General features: G+C 27.8%; 2 protein-coding genes across 3 annotated transcripts; both read right to left on the minus strand.

Annotated features, from left to right (window-relative positions):
- Positions 1 to 1168: 1168 nt before the first annotated feature.
- Positions 1169 to 7192, minus strand: LOC109811634 (uncharacterized). Its single transcript, XM_020375423.3, has 9 exons — positions 6398 to 7192; positions 5943 to 6129; positions 5688 to 5821; positions 5475 to 5587; positions 4704 to 4947; positions 4396 to 4548; positions 4158 to 4237; positions 4013 to 4062; positions 1169 to 2738 (listed from the first exon to the last, which is right to left on the minus strand). Exons 1-9 carry the CDS (start codon positions 6800 to 6802, stop codon positions 2599 to 2601), a joined length of 1506 nt encoding a protein of 501 aa, XP_020231012.1. The 5' UTR covers positions 6803 to 7192; the 3' UTR covers positions 1169 to 2598.
- A 5702-nt stretch (positions 7193 to 12894) lies between these two features.
- Positions 12895 to 22656, minus strand: LOC109811625 (serine carboxypeptidase-like 51). 2 transcript variants are annotated; one of them, XM_020375410.3, is made up of 13 exons: positions 22246 to 22656; positions 21959 to 22053; positions 21750 to 21857; positions 21243 to 21483; positions 21038 to 21081; positions 20898 to 20965; positions 20197 to 20302; positions 19878 to 20083; positions 19730 to 19799; positions 19454 to 19504; positions 18366 to 18418; positions 18116 to 18248; positions 12895 to 15188 (listed from the first exon to the last, which is right to left on the minus strand). In XM_020375410.3, the coding sequence occupies exons 1-13, from the start codon at positions 22370 to 22372 to the stop codon at positions 15120 to 15122; spliced, it is 1371 nt and encodes a 456-aa protein (XP_020230999.1). In that variant the 5' UTR covers positions 22373 to 22656; the 3' UTR covers positions 12895 to 15119. The 2 variants fall into 2 exon arrangements, with proteins under 2 accessions (XP_020230999.1, XP_020231000.1); XM_020375411.3 differs by lacking the exon at positions 18116 to 18248.
- Positions 22657 to 22814: the final 158 nt, after the last annotated feature.

The raw sequence follows: 22814 nt of genomic DNA on the forward strand, positions 1-22814 counted from the left end.
AATAAAAATTGTCATTTATTGATTCAATGGAGGTGAGAACCCAAACATCAAAGAAAATTATTTCAAGAGGCCTAGGTTGACTTAAAAAATGGAATTTGATGACTTTTATTTGACAAATAATCTGAACATGTGAAAGACGTAGGAGTAAATTTGAAGGAAAAGACGTGTTTGAGAACTTGAAGGTGAGGATGACCAAAACGATTATGCCATAATTGTATGGAAGGATGACTATGGACATGATAAATTTTTGGAGAAGATGAAGGGAGTTGCAACTTGTACACGTCTTCTTTAGTCTTTCATTGCAAAAGAACTGCTCTTGTTGTCAAGCTCTTTACCTTAAAAGTGCCAAGGGAAAAATTTAACAGACACTAAGTTAGTCTTGCATAGTTGAGAAACAGAAATAAGAATTTAAATGAAGGATGGGACATGCAAGGTATTGGAAAGACGAAAAGAGATGTTGGGTGTGACAAGATCAGTTGAGCCAGAATGTTTAATGGAAAGACCCTAACCATTGGTAACATGCAGTTGATCTAAGCTAGTGTAATTGCTAGAGATGGAGAGATGATTAATATCATTTGTCACATGGTGAGAGGCTCTAGAGTCAAGAAGCCATGAAGTATCATCCTAATCGCTGCAATTGACAACATTGACTTGATGATTAGCTTGATGACGAGGATGATCAGGTGGGTAGCCATGAAGACGATAACATATGTTTTGGCTGTGGAAGTGATTTTTTCTTCTTCCCACGAAAAGCGCTTTAAGAGTGGGTCATGTAGTTGGCAGTTGCAAGGAAGCATTTTTGTTGATGATCATCCCGCTGCATGAATATTTCAAAACCTATCAGTTTGTCAAATAATTCATCAAACATCAAGGGAGGTTTCTTGTACGAATCGCAGTTGTGAATTCGCGGAACAATGGCCCTAAACCGTTAAGGGCAATAATAACAAGATCGAGGTCATCAACAAGATGACCGATGAAAGCCAATTCATCAGAGAAGGACAAACGATATCTCCAGTAACATATCCATAAAAATCATGGGCCTGGAGGAGATGGGTGATTTGGGTGTGCCATATGTGATGATTATTGGAATTTAATTTGATGGGAAGGGTGTGGTTGCACTAGAAATTTCCACCAGGGGGTGGCGTTTGCGAAAGTCATCAAAAAAAATTTGGGATCAAAACAAGTTATTAAGCTATTGGCAAATCTGATACCATGTATAAATATGCACACATATGTAGAACAATAGTTTTATGAATTGATTATCAATGCTTGTGATACATATCTTATATAATAGTGAGAAAGATTATTTTTAGGTTAAAAATCTCTTTTCTCCCCTTACATTATTTAATATTTTCAATTTAGTCCCACTTTAATTTTTTGTTTCAATTTAGTCCCCAATAATTAAAATCGTTGCAATTTGGGACTTCCGTCCAAATGATTTAAACGGAGTTAACTGGTGGTCACGTGGATGCCAGGTGCATGCCACGTAGATGCCACGTAGGTGGATCCAAATATACTTGAATACACCTGGAACCAGAACGGCCCGTTCTGGTTACATTATTGATGTGTAAAATTTGCACCTGGAATGGGCCGTTCCAGGTCCAAAATTAACGCATCAACAGTGTAACCAGAACGGGCCGTTCTGGTCCAAAATTTCGTGAAAAAAACCAAAGTACAAAGTATTTTTTTTTTAGGGAAAATACAAAGCATTTCAAACACTAAATTTAATAATATTGTTAATAGGATTAATAACTTCAATCGCTAAACATTTGGGCTATATAGTATATCATTAAGGATGATGCAGTGTATCACTAAGGACAATGATAACAAATTTTATTTCATTGTTAGTCAAACTGGAGTGAACTACTTACTACCAAATTGACACTATACAGTCAAGGATAAAACGAAACAGTATTTTTCCTTAAAGTCATTGACGATGTACCCCAACAATAGCAACCTGTTCTTGAGGAGGTACCCCTAAACCCTGAATTTTATTTTCAATTTTTTAAATACATTGCGACATTTTAGTCAAGATTTTGAACTAGATAAATTCAAATTAAAGAAATATTTTAGAAGGTCTTATCTTATTTGATTTTTTTTAGTTTTATTCATAAATGAATATTAATTTATTATATTTTTTATTTATTATATATTTATTAATATAGATATAATTAAAAAAAATATATAGTAAAAAGCATGGCGTTCTGGAACGGGCCGTTCTGAATTCAGAACGGGCCGTTCTGAATTCAGAACGGGCCGTTCTGGTTTCAGGTTTTTCCAAAAAAAATTGCGTTCACGTGCGCATCCACGTGGCCAACAGTTAACTCCGTCTAAATCATTTGGACGGAAGTTCCAAATTGCACTAATTTAAATTATTAGAGACCAAATTGAGACCAAAAATTAAAGTGGAACTAAATTAAAAATATTAAATAATATAAGGGACGAAAAGAGGTTTTTAACCTTATTTTTAACAATCATATCAAAAAGTACTAAAATATAAATTAATATTATAATAAAAGATAAGATTTGATTAACAGATTAGCTAATCAATAAGATTTAATTAACTAATTAACTAATCACGCCAACAATGTCTTCGTCCTAGAATTTTGAGGCCCCATTGAGTGCAACGTAGTACTGGGTGATCCAACCTTTTATAATGTCAACCTCTTTCTTCCGTTGTTCCACTAACCATATTGGATCGGTTTCTAATGCACCCGCAATATCTAGGCAATGAGATCCTGAAAATGTTAACTCAACTAGTCAAACAAGTTTTATTTTTGTTTTTCCTTCAAAAACAAAAAATAGTTCATTAATGAAACTAGTGATACAACAAAATCATGTAAACAGGTGCGCCTAAGTAGAAAGTCGGTTATATTCTACATCCATACAATCTATATAGGTTATATAACTATGTTAAACGCTCTCATGTATGTAGATGCATGAAAATTTAGTTTGTTTTTTATTGTCATTATTGTTTACGCACTATAAACTGGTTTAAAATTGTCCAGAACAACTTAATTTGGATATAAAGTGTATATATTTAGTGAGACTTCTTTTTAGAGGATAAAAAGAATAAATATTAACTATTAATTCTCATAGTGAGTAATTAAGATTAAAATATACAAGTTATTTAGATTTTATTTTTAAAATGACATGACAAATTGGGTAGGCCAAAAATAAAATCATCTAGAGATTTTAATTATGCAATGATGTTAATGTAATTTAAATATAAATATTTTATTATTTTTTAATTTTTTAATTTTTTAATTCTTCAAAATGATGGCACTTGTGATGTCTTTTAAATAGGTTAGTAACTTTATGTTATTTAAGTTCCTTGTCTAATTGAGTTTTTTTTTTAAAGATCAAATGTATTTTTACTAAAAAATAATCATATTTGAACAAGTAAAATTACAAAAGAAAATAAGGTTTTTTTTCCAAATATTTACTGTAAATACATATCTAATATTTAAACTTTTAGTTATGCTAGAACAACATTGTACTTGTTGATCTACACATTATAAATTTTGTGTAATTGAGAATACTAAGAAATAATTTGTTTTAATATATTTTTCTTTTAATTGTTTTTCATTATTCATTATTAGGTTATTCATTGTAATTTTTCTATAACCACTATGATTGGTCTAGTGATGAAAAATTGAGATAGTAATTTTTCTTTAACTTCCTAACATCACATTAATTATTTGTTTAAGTAAACACAAATTAAAATTATTATTGTTCATGTATTTTTATTTTACAAATATGGTTCACGCATGATAACTCAAAATCGATAGTTTATAGTCAAATATTAATTTAACGGGCAAACCTGAAACATTATCATATATAATTATATAACTCAAATTTATTCTTTCCATTTTTTACATAAGAGAATTATTCTCACAAAATTTATGCTGTGTGAAATTTATGCTCTGTGTGAGAGAGAGAACTAAAATATGTAAACAGAATATAATATAATTGGTATGAATAAAAACATAACAATACAAGTACGTCATACCTTTAACTGTATGGACGGCAACGATAGTGTCTGATATGTTCTTGAGAACCCTGAATGTAGAAGATTCATACAAAGTTGTGTTTAAAAATATTATCATCCAACAATTACCCAAAAGAAACAAATTGAGATCAGTTTTGTATTTTACCCGCCACTACTGTAAGGGTCTCTTAGTCCATTAGAGAAAATGATGTTGCTACCAAACTTTTGAAGGACCCATTTTATATTCTGTCATGCATGCATCAGCCACAACACAATGAAGCATATATCAGGCGTCAATATCAATTAATGTTACTGTTGGAAACAACATTTCATATTCCTGATCTTAGTTATAATTAATATAGAAAGCCGTTTTGAGAATGAATAATATCGATGCTTGCACTTACATGGCCTCCATAGTAAGTAGTGATCCAATGAGGACGAGGTGAGACACCATAACGTTCCTTGCATTCCTTGGCAAAGCTCTTAAAGATAAAAGGGTAGGGTTCGAACATGCTGTTGTTTACTATACCGATAGGTTCCACCATTTCACTACACGTCTGAATGTACGGAGTAGTTTATATTACTTTTTTATCAACTAGAATGAGTGTGTACGAATTTAATTGATAAAATGCCATTACCAAATTAAATAACTCAAGCATATAATGAAAAGAAGATACATGAAACATGTTGCACTTGTAAATGCAAATAATACCTGCCATCTCCAACCCTCGTCTGTCTCGGATACAATAGGAGGGTCATTAACTTTGCATGTGTCGTTTCCCTGGTATGCTACCAAACCTGAATATATCTTACTTAGGATATCACTTCCAAAAGAAGAATTATCAATTCCACCACAAATCACAGTAGCTGGATATCTTGGTGGTCCACCGTATTGAGCAGCTCCAGCATACATCAACACCAGGTAGTCTTTCAACTCTGAAGACTTATTTAAGGGACTGCAGAAAGTGACAGAGTCAGTATGTGGAATTTCAATCTTAACTCCAATACTTTTAGTTTCCAAAAATATATCATTCTTTTTTATTATAAAACTAGTATACTTTGAATCATTAAAAGCAAGAGATTAAAACCATATTAATTTTTTTATTACATATACGAATTAAAAACAAATATATATTTAAAAAAGACTAAAATAAGAAACATCATATATCTAAAATCATATGAATCTTTAATATTCTTTTTTAACACCTTTTTTTGTCGGGTGAAATTCATTTGAGCCCTACTAAATATGTAAGTTATGTTTCCAAACTAACAGAATGGGTGAATTCAACCAATAAGATATACAAGTGTGTATTTGTTTTTTAGTTAGCACAATTTTTAAGACAACTGAACGGAAAAGTTTATGTCTTGTTAGATTGGATTAAACGGATGTTTGAGCATTTCAAACGGGAAAAATAACACACCAAAAGTATGTTAAGAAAAGAGTTGCAAAGTGTTATGCATGTTTAAGCAATAGTGTTTGAACCGGCAAGTGTTGAATCTCTGGCTAAGAATGGAAAGACCATTTGGCTGAGAAGCTACTCTGTCGATTTCTGACCAGGATTTCGATATAGTTTGGGAGCATGTTTCACTAGCTTCCTGCATGTACCAATTCATCTCTAAGTCACCTTTTTGATGATGTATATTATGAAATATAATTAAATAAATGGAAGATTAATATCAAATTGTGGTAAATTACTTTAAAATCCCTTGAAACAACAGAGAAGTAACCATCTTGTGGAGTAATATTATCAAAGTAGAGGATTGGAGCTGATGAGGCCAGAGCACCAATGGCCAGGTGGGGATATTTGAGCCTAAACCATGAAGCAAGCACTGCATATATATAAAAAATAATATCAACAACATAAGTAGGATTTAATTGAAAAATCTCAGAGTACTAAGTGGAACACTATATGATAATATGAATGAGGAGTATTTGATTTGAGAAACTAACTTCCACCATATGATCCTCCAATCACAATCACCGGGGACTTTTTGGCATGTAATTTCTTCTTTACATGTATGATGACTTCTGCATAATCTGCTATTGCTTGAGCTGAATTGAAATACCCAATAGTGCTTGCATTCTTGAATGCTTCTTCCCTTGATCCAAATGGTACGGATTTCCCATAGTATCGGTGCTGATGAGAAATTTAAAGCAAGTGTTACAATTTGTCCAACTCAATAAACCTTTGAATATTGAAAAAATAAAAGGATAAAACTTATATGTAAAACAATATTGTTAGCGCTATTTTTCAATTAGAATTGAAGTTTAACTTTGATAACATGTATTCAATCTTAATATTTAATAAAAAAATTTATTATGCAAATTACCAAGGTGATAATGTAATTCTAATTCGAGAACGCACATTTCAGTGAGAGGGCATTAAAGTTGTATATGATATATACCTCTATGTATACTAAGAGAGCATTAAAGGAAGCAGCGTTATCAGTGAGAAATCCTACGCCTTGAGGGGAATCATCTATTGGTGATTCTGCGCCCAAGTAGACAAATATTGGGGCACTACACTTGGCACCACCCCAGTACTTGAAATTGATCAGATATCTTTGTTGAAACGTTTCGTAGCTTTCAGGCCTATAGTTGAAGTGATCAAGAACCTGTTTGTAATAAAATGTTGTGAGGTTCTGTGTGTCCAAAGTTGCAGCCAGGCTTCCACGGTCGCGTAAGGTTGTTGCAAATCCAGCAATAGGACTCAACCTTGGAATTTTCAACGATAATGCAGTGAGATAGGTTGAGTAGTACACGAGAAAGATGAAAATAAGACATTTAAATGACATAGGGTGGTGTTCCATTGGAACAAAGTAGAATAATAATAGCTTTGAGTTATGTTCTTTAGTAGTTCATATATGAATCAAAGACGTCCTTATATAGATGTGAATGTGATCCTGAGTGCATGCGCTGTTTATTGTTGAGTTGTGTACATGTGGTGAGATTTCTTGATGTAATGCGTGACAAAAAAAATTCGGTTTCTTTCCAAGTATAGACATTGAAATCCCAAATTCGATGTTATTATTTAAATTGAAATAGCCTCCTGCAACTTCATGCACTCATTAATTAAAAATAAAAACTCGGAGATACTTTTTATGAGAAAAAAATAAAAAGTATTATTTGATTTTTTATATTTTAATCGATCTAAAATATCACTCACATTAGTTAAAGTTATCTATCTAAATTTAAGAAATAGTTAGCCGAATTCATCAAGGTCTTGTTTATGTTAAGAATAGTTTTGAGGATAAAAAAACATTAATTTGAGATAAATGTAATTTTTTTACCCTAATAGGATTTTATGTAACATGGATTCAGATACAATACGAAGACACGACACGAATACAGACATGAAAGTACGGCAAAATCAAAAAATATAAGACACGTGAACATGACATATAAATAATATATAATATAAATAATATGACAAAAATATTATATATTAATATAACAATAACCTATTATATTTATAATAAAAAAATATTAAGAGACATCATATTTATAATTTTATTTTCAAATCTCAAATCCTCCCATCATTGTTTTTATTTTTATTAATATTTTTTCTTTTATATTACGTGAAAGTTAAGTAAGGAGAGATAAACTTCATTATTTTTATTTTTATAAAAAAAAATTCTTTTTTTTAGAAAAAATCTCAAACCTTACCTTTGTTTCTACTTTTATCGAGATTTTTTCTTTTTTTAAAAAATATCAAATTCTCCTTTTTTCGTTTATGTTTTTATTGAGATTTATTATTTTCTTTATTTAAAAAAAATTAAATCATCCCTTTTTTGTTTTTGTTTATATTAAAATTTATTTTTTTAAAAAAAAATCCCAAATTCACGTATCGAATACTATATTAAGATGAAGACGTCATTTATAGGTGTCTGCGATGGAGTCACGTCAATTCTGTAAGCATCCGCGATGGAGATGCGTGAATTTTATAAGTGTCCGCGATAGAGACACGTCAGTTTTGTAGGTATCCGCGATGAAGATATGTTAATTTTGTAGGTATCTGTGATGGAAACATGTCCAATTTGTATGGATGCGATCTGTCAAAATATCCAAAGTGCGTCCATGGCGTGTCCGCTCCTAAAAAGTGTCAGACTCGAGACACAACAATCCCATGCTGTGTCCGTGTAACATAGATAAGATCAGGTTCTTTTTATCAAAATAATATTCTAAATACAATGAGAAGTTTTATAATGAATATTCTCATAATTAAGTAAGATACAATTTCTAGTTAAAAAGTGAGTTATCAAATTACTTTCTGCTATATAAGTTTAAAAATAAGTGTTATTCTAAATTTTTAATATAATTTTAATTAATATTAAAATTAATTTTGTAACATTACTACTGTATCATTTTTCATCTATTTATTACTTCCTTAGAGTAAAAATATCCTTATTACAATAGTTAAAAATTATCAAATAAGTACTAAATACATAATATTTAGATATAATAATACAAAAAAAAAAATTCATAATACTTGTCACTAAAAACTACTTTATTTATATAATAAATACAATATATGTTGATATATTGTTAAAAAGTATTGGTATAAACTATAATGACACATAAAATATGTTATTAAGTCTCATTTAAAATCAACATTAAAATTGTATAAAACTATATGTCAAATAGATATAAATTTACATATATTATTTCTATAATGACGTTTTTTTTATGTTGATTTATGTAATATTTCTTAGTGTAAACTTTGTTTTAATTAAAAAAGATATAAACTTTGTTGTAGTCATTTAAATTCTAACTAATAAAACTATAGTAATTAATATACAAATACTATTTTTTTTTATACAATGATCGCACTAACACTATATTCTATGCATATTTCTCAACCTTACTAAACAATTGACTAACAACAATCAATGCATTTAAACACTAACTAAGAAAAATAAAATTTTATATATCAAATATATACAGGCTGACCCAAATAGTTTGTTAAACCTATACTTATTGGATTGAAAAGCCCACATTGAAATAGGCTGCATAGAGTTTTAGGGATTTTTTAATTTCTTATTTCTTTTGTTTTATTATTTTTATTTTAAAAAATCTAATTAAATTAAATTTATATAACAATATAACTTAGTTGTCATATATTTAAAATATAATTTATATGATTAATATTATTTATTATTTCAAATATTTATTATAACATAGTTTATATATTCAAAATATTTATTTCTATAAATTTAATTGTATGAAATAAAAAAATTTATTCACCTAAAAGGAATTACCATGAATACTGTAAACATAAACTAATATATATATATATATATATATATATATATATATATATTGATTAAAATATACAAATTAAATATTTAATATATATATATATATCATATTTTTCGATTAAATTTTTTTAATATATTTATACTCATATTATTATATTTATATTTATTAAAATATTAATTTATAAATTGATATAGTAAGAGAATTTATAATGAAAGTTGTTAACTATAAAAAAATTATTATTAAACAATTCCTATTGAATATGCTTTAATAATATTAGTAGTAGTATTAATTTACCGATAATATTATTAATTTTAATAAAATATATATATTTTCATTTAATAGTATAAATATGTTTAACTTTAGCTTTTATTGAAAATATATATTATTTTAGTGACTAAATATTATTATTAGAAGGATGGATGAAATTAATTCTTCAAAAAAAATATTATTTTATTCTATTTTTACATCTCACTTTATCACGCTAAAACAATTAAAATTTCATGATTATAATGTTTATTTGGGGGAGCATTTAAACCTATGTTTTAATTATATATACATGATGTTATTGTTCAATTAAAATACATGATTATAATATTTATTTGAGAATATATATAACGTGGACAAAAAATTAAAGAGAAATGATTATCACCATCACTACTACAATTATAATGGGAATAGAGTGCAATGCCCAATTTTGGAGTTCCACTTGATTCTATTTGCTACCACTTTTCTTAAGTCTCACGGGTTTATATGGTTGCTTACTAATCATATTCACATACGTTACGTACCTTTCCCATATTTTTCAGAGACACTGAAAAATATCGTAGTTCACAAGGAAGTGCTTCCAAATATCTCTTAAATCTGCTAGTTATGACTTACGATCGTCTTTGACTCTATTTTTTTTATAAAAAAAAAAAAAAAGTTGAGGAATTTAAACGTAATTATAATTAAAAACTCTTTAAAAATTAATTTTGAATAAAAAAGATAAAATATGTTAATTCCATAAATTTTTGGCTTAGGAATTTATTAATTGGAATTTTAGAATTTGTATGAATTTGATTAGTTTTTTATTTTATTTTATTCCACTGTAATGTTTTTCATTGTTGAATGGTCTAACTTGAAAACAACTAGTAGATGATGAAAAAATCAGTGGATTGGTCCCGTTTAATTCCCATGAATTAAAAAAAAAAAAAAAAAAAAAAAGTAGGTAAGGGCAAAATTATCTAAAGAATGTTTAATAAATATTGAAATATTATTTATAATTTCAATTTCTAAAATTAAAAGCGTAAACATATAAATAGTTGAATACAGTTGTATAAAAATGACAAAAACATATTATACGTTCTTAAGAAATGATGTATTATCATATGAAGAAGAAAAAAATTAATAATGGTTACACATTATACAAACACTTATGATAAAGCAGTGAATGTTCATAATTTGATTTATAGATTTTTAGTAGTGTAAGATAGGTCATGATTTAAAAAAAAAAAATTAAAGAAATTAGAGATAAAGGAAAATGAAGAAAATTATAGACAATTTTTATTTTTGATTTTACATTAACACTTATGTAACTTTACACCAAAAATGAAATAAATCAATAATACATCATATTTTTCTTTTTATATTTAATATTATATATTTATTTTCCTAAAATTGTTGGTAGAATTTTTTTACTAATAAAAAAATTGATTATTGATTAATTTTTCATAATTAATTTATTTTCTTTAATAGATTTTTAATAATTTAATTATACATTTTTTTTATATTATATACACAAAATAATTTTTTTTATGCACTTTGATATTGGAGTCTTAAGTGATTGTCCCACCTACCCGAGCCGTCACCAAGGAAATGTTTGATATTACTTTTTTAGGAATCTTAAGTTGAGAGTTATGATTTTCTATGTTTCATAGTTGTTTAAGACAAATTCAAGAATATGATTTTTTGAGGATCATTTTTATCTCATTTTTTTATAAAAATATTCTCATAGAAGTGGAGATTCAACTTTTATGAATTAGGAAAAAAGTTATATATATATATATATATATATATATATATATATATATATATATATATATATATATATATATATATCATTCTTTCTCTCTCTTTCACTTTCCTTTCTTTTCCTCTCTCCCTCTCTCTCTCTCCTTCTATGTCTTTTTTTTGCTCTCAATCTCTCTCACTCTTACTCCCCCTTTCTTCCCCCCTCTCTCTCTCTCTCCCCCTCCTTCTTTCTCGTCCCTCCCTTCTTTCTCTCTCCCTACTGTATTTTTGTTTCTCTCTCATATATCTCATTTTTTTTTAACTTTTATTAATTTTAATAATATTTTTAAAATTTATTTTATTTATACATTTTAATGGTATTTGTTAATATTATTTATTTATTTATATTTGAATAAAATGAAATAATATAATTTTATTCTTCTTAATTATAATGTAGAATTTTTTTTTAAAAAAATTTATATTTAAATAATTTTAATAAATTTTTAACTTTTTAAAATAATTTAATATCATATTTGTAATACAAGTCCATCATCAACTTCTTCCTAGTTTGTTCTCAAACCACATTATACTCGGAGAGAGGATTTGCTTTGACACTATTTATAACATCCTTCAAATTTGATGTCTCAACGATTTTATTTCACAATACTTCACACAACTCTTCGTTGGTTAGAACCTCTCACCATTCAAAACATTTCACGGTAGTCCTTTATAAGATGTTTGTTCACTTTTAGGATCAACCCTAAACCCTAAACTCCACAAACCAAAACAAGAATTTTTAGCTTGTTTTGTCCTTACTCGCACGTTTTTTGAAAAACTTTCCACAAAGTCACTCATTCCTAAATTGCTTTAAATCAAACACACTTAATTATGAAGTTATATTTTTTTGTGATGAGTTACAAAAAAATAAATGCATCTTATTGGTATAGGTAATACAAATTAATTTATAGAAATCATCTTTAACTACACAATCTCACATACATACAAATATCTAGATCTCTCACATTCTAGTGGTGTCTGAGCTATTATATAATGGAAACAAATTTAATTATCTTAACAAGAAGATCATGAAAAACAACAAATTAAGTACTTGTAATTAAAAAAATCACAAAATATTTAATTTTTGAAAGAAAGTATTAATCAGGTAAAATAAAATTTAAATTTTCTAAGATAAAAAAAATGTTAAATAAATTTTTATTTGATTTAATTTCTCTATTTTTTTAATATTTAATTTTGTTTCACTATTTTTAAATGATTCAATTTAGTCCCCAAACTTTAAGAAAAATATTCAATGTTCTTTTATCCGATTTCATTAATGTTGTCAATGTCAATTTGGATGAAATAATAACATTAAAAAATTAGGAGATCAAATTAAATCATTTTAAAATAATGAAACTAAATTAAATCTTAAAAATAAATAGAGATATCTAAAATATAATTTAGAAAAGAAAAAAAAATTAAGGCCTAAACCCACATCACATTAAACTATTTGGGAGGTGTTTGGTACAGGGACAAGTTTTTTTCATGCAAAGGAATCATGATTCTTGAGAATTACAAATCTTAAGAATCATAATTCTTGAAAATAATTAAAATATGTTTGGTTACTCATAAAAATTTATGAAAATATTCATAAAGGATTTCCAGAAATTTAAGATTTTCATGTTTGATTATAATAATATATTCCTGGGTATAAAATATTTTTTACAAAAATATCTTTATTAAAATAAATTCATTAGATATATTTATCTATCCAAATCTTATTACAAATATGATATTAAACTATTTTAAAAAGTTGAAAACTTATTAAAATTATTTAAATACAAAATTGAAAAAAAAATGCTACATTATAATTAAGAATAAAAATATATTATTTCATTTCATTTACATAAAAAAAGGTGTTTATAAATATCATTAAAATATATAAATAAAATAAATTTTAATAATATTATTAAAATTGATAAGGTCAAAAAATAATGAGATACAAGAAAAGTAGAGAAATAAAGGCATGAGAGGGAGAGGGAGAGAGAGAGGGAAGGGGGAAGAGGGAGAGGAAGATAGGAAAAGAGTTGAATTCTCACTTCATGAAAATATTTTTTCCCTAATTCAAGAAAGTTGAATTCTCACCTTATGAAAATATTTTTTTAGGAAATTAAGATAAAAATGATTCCCATAAAAATATATTTATAAAAATCTATTTTTTTAAATAACTATTAAATCTGAATTTTTCTCTAATAGAAAAATAGGTGTTTAAATTTTTGTTCTTTACTATTTACATTAGTTTTGGACTTATAATTCATTGACCTAATATTTGTTATTTTTTAATAATAAGATATAACTTTTTATTATCAAATCAACTCCTATAAAAATAAAGTGATATCTAGTTGTAATTTCATATCAAGTTAAGAATTGAATTTCAATCCTTAATTAAAAAAACATAAATATTAAAGCACTTATGTTAACAACTTTTAATAAATGCCTTGTTACACTATTAATTATATTTGTTATTTGTAATTAAATAATATTTTATAAATTTGAATTGTACTGCTTATTTTTTTGGTGGTCTCTCCAATTACCTATTACGATAACTTGGGAAACAAGAAAAGAAATGAGATTTAATAATTTCATAAACATAGAATGATCGACATTGTAAATATTAATTCTTTGCTTGACTTTGTTATACTTTGCATGCGATTTTTTTCCTGTTAGTTGTCTTTAATGTTGGGATACAAGCAAATTCTCATATCATTCAAACAAGATGATGGATATGGGTTTATATACACACAGTTATCTCCATTGGTTGAGAGGCTTTTTGGGTTATGTCCAAAAGCAAAATCGTGAGGGCTTGGGCCCAAAGCGAACAATATCTCACCAATGTGGAGACATGTGTGTATGTGTGGTAACCCCCTCAGTGATCAACAAGTGGTATTAGAGTCGATTGTCTTATCAGATGACCGACTCGACAAGTATTTCCTTGTGTCGAAAGTCTTCCTAAATGGTGGAGGGTTAGGAGGCGTGTCCCGCTGTCATGAGGGAGGTCATGATGGAGCGGCGGTGCAAGCACTCAGAACATGAGTGAGCTCTATGGGCCGCTCGACGAGCAGGTGGATCCAAGTTTGGGATCTCTTGTGTCGAAAGTCTTCCTAAACGGTGGAGGGTTAGGAGGCGTGGGTTAGGAGGCGTGTCCCGATGTCATTAGGGAGGTCATGATGAAGCGACGGTGCGGCCGCTCGATGAGCAGGTGGATCCAAGTTTGGGATCCCTTGTGTCGAAAGTCTTCCTAAACAGTAGAGGGTTAGGAGGCGTGTCCCGCTGTCATTAGGGAGGTCATGATGGAGCGACGGTGCAAGCACTCATAGCGTGAGTGAGTTCTATGGGCCACCATCGGATAATACTCGTAATTTCTGCTGCATAGGAAAGGGTAAAACCGTGGTCCACCATCGGATAATACTCATAGTTTTTGCTGCATAGGAAGGAGTAAAACCGTGGTCCACCATCAGATAATACTCGTAGTTTTCACTACAGGGGGTAAAATCGTGGTCCTTTACTTGAGGGTTTAGGGTTTAGGGTTTAGGGTTTAGGGGGAGGATTGTTGGGATGCAAGCAAAGTCTCACATCGTTCAAACAAGAGGATGAACATAAATTTATATACACACAGTTGTCTCTATTGGTTGAGAGACCTTTTGGGTGATGTCCAAAAGCAAAACCGTGAGGGCTTGGACCCAAAGCGGACAATATCTCACGATTCTTACCAATGTGGAGACATGTGTGTATCTGTGGTAACTCCCTCGATACTCAACATTTAATCATTAAACAATAGTTTTATTTATTCTATGATAAAGGAGTAATAACTAGCTTCAAAGTTCAAGGTGCTGGTGAATGTGTAATTGCAGCCACCATGTTTAGTGCCATGCAAGGCTGATCAATAGGTACCTGCATGCATCAGTTTAGAGTAGCTGGGTAAATTACTCAATTTGAATTTGAAAACACAAAATCATTAGATCTCATAACACCAACATGATTCATGAAAGAAATGCAAACAATTATATATCTCCCACACTCAAGGAATATGCGTAGTTGTGCCACTAGCTTTTTAACATTTTTACATATAATATTCATGTATAATTATAAATTGAAAGAGTAATTTTTTTTATATAAATATTGTTAATTACCACAAATTTAATTTTAGGTTATGTACGATTATAAATTGAAATAGAGTGATTTTTTTTTATAAATATTGTTACCACAAATTTAATTTTAGGTTATGTTTAAAATGATGGTAGAAAATGTAATAAAATTAATTGAAATATATTAAAATAGAATAAAAATGTCATTCTAACTATTCTAATGTTTGAATAGTTAATAATAGAACGAAATAAATATTTTATTTTATATTTAGAATTTTTTTAATTCTCACATGCTCTTTATTAGCATTTTAACTTGTATTATGCAAAAGAAAAATATTCATTTTATATAAGTTAAATTTATAATAAATTGGTAACTTAAATATAAATCATATCGTATTTTTAATTCATAATAAATAATTTCTAATATAATTTATTTTATATTTATATTAAATAATTTATATTATGATATAATGATATTATTAATTATTTTTAATAAAAATATATAAATAACAATTTTAAAAAAGGAAAATAATAAATTAATATATAGAGAGATGAATGATCTGTTTACTCCAAGAGTAACTATATCTAGACTTACTTCATTCAATAACTCACGTAATTTTAATGATTTAACCATTAAATTTAAAGTTTTTAATGTATAGATCAAATCTACAATTTTTTTTAAAATTTTAAATTCGTCACACCAAGAGTGATAATGACTCCTAACACTATCCTAATTGGTTTTAAAGGAAATTTTATAAATATTATCGCTAAAAAATAACAATTAAAAATAATATTTGAAGATTGTCATTGTAATTTATATATAAGAATGATTAATTATTATTTATTAAATTATCATACTTAAAGAAAAATATTAAATGTTTTAAATTATTTAATTTTTTGACACGTTAAATACATTAAATATTATTTATTAAATTGTCATACTTAAAGAAAAATATTAAATGTTTTAAATTATTTAATGTTTTTGAGACATTAAATACATTCAATATTATTTATTAAATTGTCATACTAAAAGCAAATATTAAGTATGTAACCCATAAATTAATTATTTTTAGTTTTCTATTTTCTTAATTAAGTTTTTTAAAATAAAACTTAACAATATTTTCTCTATTGAAAACACAAATGAAAAAAATAAAAGGGGAACTGAATCTTGAATAGGAATAGAGAAAGGTTTTAACAAAGGCATAAAGCGTAGTTTACATTAGGTCTTGGTTAGGTGTGACTTTATTCAGAAATATACATCAACAAGTTTTTTTTATTAAAGTTTATTTAGCTAATTGGAGACCATTTAAAAAATCTATTAAGCTAACTACTAGGCTAGTCTATTTAAATAAAAAATAAATATTTATTATTAATATTATATTAATTTTATTATATTGTATTGTAGTCATATATTTATTTATCTTTTTAAATATTAAATATGTTAATTTATATAAAAAAAAAGTGAAAGTTATAAGTTGATTGAAATAGATTTATGTCTAATTAGAGAACTTATTATATTTTTAAATAAATTATAATGAATGTCATATTAAATATTTAATATGTGGTTATGTTCTATAAATAAGTTAGATTATAAAATTTAGTATATCTAATTTTACTTTTATTTAATGTTTATTACAACAAAAAAATACATTTAAATAAATTTGTAGATCAAACTAGACTTTTATATAAATCTCTAAAAATCAGCTATATAAGTTAAGTCTTTAAAAATAAATCAAACTTAAATCATATATTTTCGACCAAAGTCAGGTATTAGTACTTAATTATTTACTAAGTTTTATTTGACAATACTATAAGCTTACGATGGTAACTAATAAAATTTTTATCCTCTTGTGATTGTTTTGATTCTTATGTTTTCATGGATGATAAGTACATAATAGGTAATTCTATTAAAGTTGCTACTATTTTTTAATAATATATTTATTTTAAGAATAAATATATTTAAATTTATGTCGTTCAATAAATCATGTTTTATATTAAATTATAATGATTAAACTGTGAATTTAAAATTCTTAATATATAGATTAAATCTACAAATCATTACAAAATTTGAAAATTATTTAATATTTTGTTTCATTAATTCAAATCAATATATAAAATATTTTTATAATTATCCATTAATTTGAATTAATGAAACGAAGTATCAAATAATTTTTTAATTTTTAAAAAATTTACAGACTTGATCTATACATTAAAACTTTAATTTTAATTATTAGATTAATGAAATTTGATGTAGAACATAAATTATTGAACGAAATAAGTTTAGATAAACTTATTTCTAAAGTAAACAAATCCCTCTTCTATATACTAGTAGGTAGAGACACTTTGTGTCTTTATATTTTATTTAATAAAAATATTTAAAAATTAGTAATATTTAATAGATCAATTGATACTATCTTTAATTTTTAATTTAAAGGTCTTGAGTTTGAGTCTTATCTCATTAAAAATGATTAATTTTTAATATTATTTTTTATTATTTAAAAATTTAATAATAAAATCATTTAAAAAATGTGTAGGGCAATCTCCTTTATTATGTTATATATATATATATATATATATATATATATATATATATATATATATAATAAGGCAAGTGATATAATGCCAAATGTTACAAAAATAGGCTGTAAAAATATAATTATTCTTTCTTCCTTGAAAAAAAAAAAAAAAAGAAGGAATTCATAGCTATTGAGATGATGATTGATCTTGACTTACAAAATGGCCAGCTCCAAGGATCCAATAGAAATTTAGGTTTTTATATGACTTGAAAAAGCCATTGGTCTTTCTGTCACTTCCACAGAAGATGGGGGTTCTGTTTTTCTTCATGAAGTTTGGAAGCCCTACCCATCTACCCAATGAACCCAAAAAGAAAAAAAAAAAAAAAAAAAAAAGGAAAGCACAGTAATGCACATATGATTGCTTTCACCAATCTTGAAAAGGGTAAATAAACCATAGAGTTGCTTACTTGAGTTTCTTAAGCCAAGCTTCTGTTCCCCTTGTTGCACAAATGAGATCAACCTGTAATAGACATAATAATATACAAAATAAATAAATAAATAAATAAATAAAAATGATCTGCTTAAATCTAAGAAAAAAAAAAAAAGAGCAAGATGGTCATCACATATTCTTAGTTAATTTGATTAAATCTAGACGGAATCTACTCAAGACTGTATTTAAAAAAAATTTGAAAAATAAAGAAGATGAAATGAATTGTATGATAAGTTTTATAGAGATATATCATCTAAAATTATTTTCTATATGTTAATAAAGATTTGAGTCTAATTTGAAGATAACATATAACAAGTTCAAATTCACATGATCAAGAAGAAGGGTTAATGGACTTATGTTTAATTAGTTGTTGAGCCAAATAATTGCTTAAGTCCATTTTGTTCACTATTAATGTGATTTTGCAATTTTTATATATTATCTAAGTCAGTTTTACTGTATTTAGGCTCCTTAAACCACAATGATAATTGGTGGAACAACGGGGAATGCATTTTAGTAAAAAATAAGTGTTAGTGGAAATTTATTACTTATTGCATATAAAAAGAAATTTCTTGTAAGATGTTGAAGACAAAATTGAATTATTCAAATTTTAGATTTTTTTTCAATTGAGAGGATTGTCTCTCTCTAGATTCTTGGAAGTTACTTTGAATTTTCTAGTTCAAAATGACAAATCCTTTTCAACTTATAAGATGTTAGGGGAGAGAATTGAATTATTCAAATTTTGGATATTTTTTCAATTTAGAGGATTGTCTCTCTTTAGGTTCTTAAAAAATACTTTTAATTTTTATCTTTGAATTTTCTAATTCAAAATAACAAATCTTTTTTAATTTATCAATCTTTAAGAATTGTGACATTATTTTTTTATTTGTTATCTCAATTCATATTTTCCTTTTAAATTTCTTTATTTTTTTATAAAAATTTATATTTTGAGATGCTGGAATTTTAATAGGATTTCATATCAAGAAGAATTTGGAATCCAATCAACATGTCTAACAATTGGGTGAACAATATCTATATTAATAAATAGTAGAATTAAGGGACACTCACTTGTCCACTGTACACAGTCACATTGACCCCAAGAGCCAGCAGCTTATCAACCTGAACTTGTTAAACTAGAGACGTCAAATATATAAATACAAAAAAGAGGAAAAGAGAAAAAGATATTACCAAAGTTCAGAAAATCAGAGAGCAGAATATTTCCAAGTAAACCTTTATTAATGGTACTATTTTTTGGTTGACTTAAGATGAATTTAATTGAGTTAAATAGAAGCTAAAAATCAAAGTTCCAAGTTTATTATAATTAACCTTACTAATGCTTCTTACCTCAGCAATTCTAGGCTTCATAAAATCACCTTCAAGATTTGTGAAAACATTATCGGACTGGTCAAACCAACTGCCAGATCAGTAGCAACTAGATCACACATTCGAATTGAATCCATGTATAGTTTTTTCCAGAGAATTTTAGGCTTACCTAATATTTTCAGGAATTATCTTTAATTTCTTCTTTATGACACCGTTTAATAAGTTGTTAAGATCACCATTAACACCAGGAGAATATCTAGTTGAAGTAAGATGCTTGGAGTATCGCCTCATTGATATTTCTTTGAATAATTTCCGCTTCATTGCGGATACGGTTGCTGAATCACTTCCAGAATCCAGCAGAAAGTTATAGAAATCCTTAAATATCCCAACATAAAACTCCATGAGCAGTGGTATGGAACTTTTAGCATTTTGGAGATTGTGGAAAGATATCACATAAAAGATAGTGATTAGTGAATAAAGTATAGTACCACAGAATTGCTGTTGATGTTAATTACATATTCAAGCTCACTCCATGAGTTAGTTGCATTAACAAATTGACCAGCTTGAAGTTGCTGCTTGACCCTCTTAGCTATACTGTTCTTGTCAGATAAATGAGAAAAGGAAAATGTTGCATGGATATATGAAGAGAAATAAGTGTAGATAAAATCGGTGGATATAATGTGATAAGAGATGAGAGGGACAGAATGAAGAGTGTGAATTAAGTGCATGTTTGGATCTGTCTCTCTCCACGTTCAAATAAAAATAAATAAATAAAAAGAAAAAATAACTATACATAACTTCTGCTGAACACAAAAAATCACTTCATTGACTTGAGAGCAAAGTAAATAAATGTCCATTTATGTTACTCATAAGAAAAAGGACAAACTTATAGAATAAGAAAAATGCTATAACACTTTTTTTTCCTAATACCTTCTTGTTAATATTCTTTTCTTATTAGTTGAAAATTAAAAAATATTGTCGAGTCCTATTATAAAATCAGAAAAAAATTGTTAATTAAGATGTACAATATATATAAAATTTGTGATTTTTAATTAATTTCAGTCAACTTTACAAACCATAGAGTGTAAAAAGAGGGTTTCAGACAGAGGGTGATAGCATTCCTAACACTAATACTGTTGCCGTACTTTTCTTCAATGTGTCTATTTGAAAAGATGGAAAATAGATAAACCTGTTTGATATTTGCAGCCCCTTGTCATCAAGTCTTGAGAGGTCTTTAAGCAGAGGGCCCCATGAAAACTGCAGAGTCAAATTGAATATTCGGAAAGAGAAAAGTTATAAACGGGTGGCTACAACAATTCTTGTACTTACTACAAAATCTTCGGGGGAGATCCAGCTGTCTCCTAACACCACACCTAAATAAGAGAAAAAGTTACTGAATATCACAAAAAGTCTTCATACAAGGAAGAAATTAACATATAAACCACTCCATGGATAAGAACTGTTTCCGGTCACTCTAATTTGGAATCTGACAGATGATGAATACGCTTAAAGAAAAGAATGTTTAGTTATATACCTCCAAGTTTAAGCTTCAGTTTTCCTTTTTGAATAGATTTGATAACAGATAATCCAAGAGTGACAGCAAATTTTCCACCGTATGACTCTGCCACAATGAAGAGAGGACTCTTCTGGAGTCTCAGATCACTGTTGAACAACTTGGTCAACAATGTAGTCAAGTCAGTGGCTGCCTCCTCATCTGTTTTAACAAGGAGTCTAGAATCCTCCACAAAACTGTACCCAGTTCCTACTGGATTGTCCTATATCATAACAGCAAAGGCATTGAGTGATGAAAATCACAATGAAAAGAACTAATATGAACTGTTTATAGGATAAATAGAACTTATGGTAGCTTTGGTACTATTTTTTAATCAGAATTAAAGTTTTATTTTTGTAATATGTTGTATATCATCGAGATCTGCATTAATGTATTTTATTAAAGTAAAATTTCGATTTCCATCGGAGACCAGTAAAATGAGTACCAATCGTACTACTGTAACCAAGTTTTGTTTCGTTTCTGACTTACCACAAAAAGCAGGTCTGCGTTCTTCAACCATGTGAAATTCCTTGGCTTCAAATTGGCATCCAAAGGACCAATCTCTCTGAAGTTTCCAAATCCAACTCCTGAAGAGCCCTGTTCAATGCAAATAAAATTTCATACCACAAACATATATAGAATCTATCTGTTTTGCTCAGTTAATCAACATCATATAGCACAATTCGAACAAGACTCACAGGTCCTCCTTGCAACCAGAGAATAATTGGCCATGGCTTGGATGGATTGTCCACTCTGTAGGGACTTCTGTAAAGCCACCAGAACATGTGGGCTTCTGTGACAACACACACAATCCCAAGTAAAAGGTAAACACAATTACTATAGTCACCTTAAGGATTCATTTCTAGTTTCTTCACAAAAGATGCAAAATTAATGAAGTGAACTGAAACACTCAGTGTGTAACAAAATTTTTCAAAATAACACCATGCATAATTGAAATTACATAATTGTAATGTATTAGGCTTACTGGGTCTGACTTGTACATAGCCCCATTCTTCTGATCCGTCGTTAGTCCTCAAAGCAGTTACATTTTCCCCAAGAAACAATATACCAAGGAACACAAGAGTGGCCAAAAGTACACAAAGCTTTTCCATTTGTACAGAGAGGGAGCAATAAGAGTACGTAACAAGAAAAGAGTAAACAGTACCAATTGAATGGTAAATAATTTATATTGGATTGGTTTTGAGGTGAGTCAAGTGATGAAGAGCGTTTTGGTAAGAGTTCCCGACAGAAACATCATGTCACGAGAATAGAACTCTAAGAGCATGTATAACGTATATGTTCTTCATTTTCCATTTACCAACGTAACGTGTATCCTTGACATGATGCACGTGAGAGTGTGACCAAAGCTTAGCTGGGAAAACAGAACGCGAGAGTTGTGTGGACTGAATTTGAAAGGATATGTATTCATGATGATGACCAAAACTGTAAAGGAAAAAATGACTTTGGCTTTTGATTAACATGGGTTGTGTCATCATGCATGTTTTCTTCTACGCGTTAATTTTCGTAAACCCGTGAATCTATAAAGTTTTCTTA

This window comes from Cajanus cajan, chromosome 10 (genome assembly GCF_000230855.2).
Source record: "Cajanus cajan strain Asha chromosome 10, NIPB_CcT2T_4, whole genome shotgun sequence".
Taxonomy (NCBI): Eukaryota; Viridiplantae; Streptophyta; class Magnoliopsida; order Fabales; family Fabaceae; genus Cajanus; species Cajanus cajan.

Excerpts from the sequence above, each read along its gene's own strand:
- LOC109811634 (XM_020375423.3), bottom strand. The coding sequence starts at position 6,802 with ATGGAACACCACCCTATGTCATTTAAATGTCTTATTTTCATCTTTCTC. Across the intron at positions 6,130-6,397 it reads CTCTCTTAGTATACATAGAG|CACCGATACTATGGGAAATC; the intron begins GTATATATCATA and ends ATTTCTCATCAG. Across the intron at positions 4,063-4,157 it reads GACCCTTACAGTAGTGGCGG|GGTTCTCAAGAACATATCAG; the intron begins GTAAAATACAAA and ends TTCTACATTCAG.
- LOC109811625 (XM_020375410.3), bottom strand. The coding sequence starts at position 22,372 with ATGGAAAAGCTTTGTGTACTTTTGGCCACTCTTGTGTTCCTTGGTATA. Across the intron at positions 20,966-21,037 it reads TCTCCCCCGAAGATTTTGTA|TTTTCATGGGGCCCTCTGCT; the intron begins GTAAGTACAAGA and ends TTGACTCTGCAG. Across the intron at positions 18,419-19,453 it reads TGACTGTGTACAGTGGACAA|GTTGATCTCATTTGTGCAAC; the intron begins GTGAGTGTCCCT and ends TGTCTATTACAG.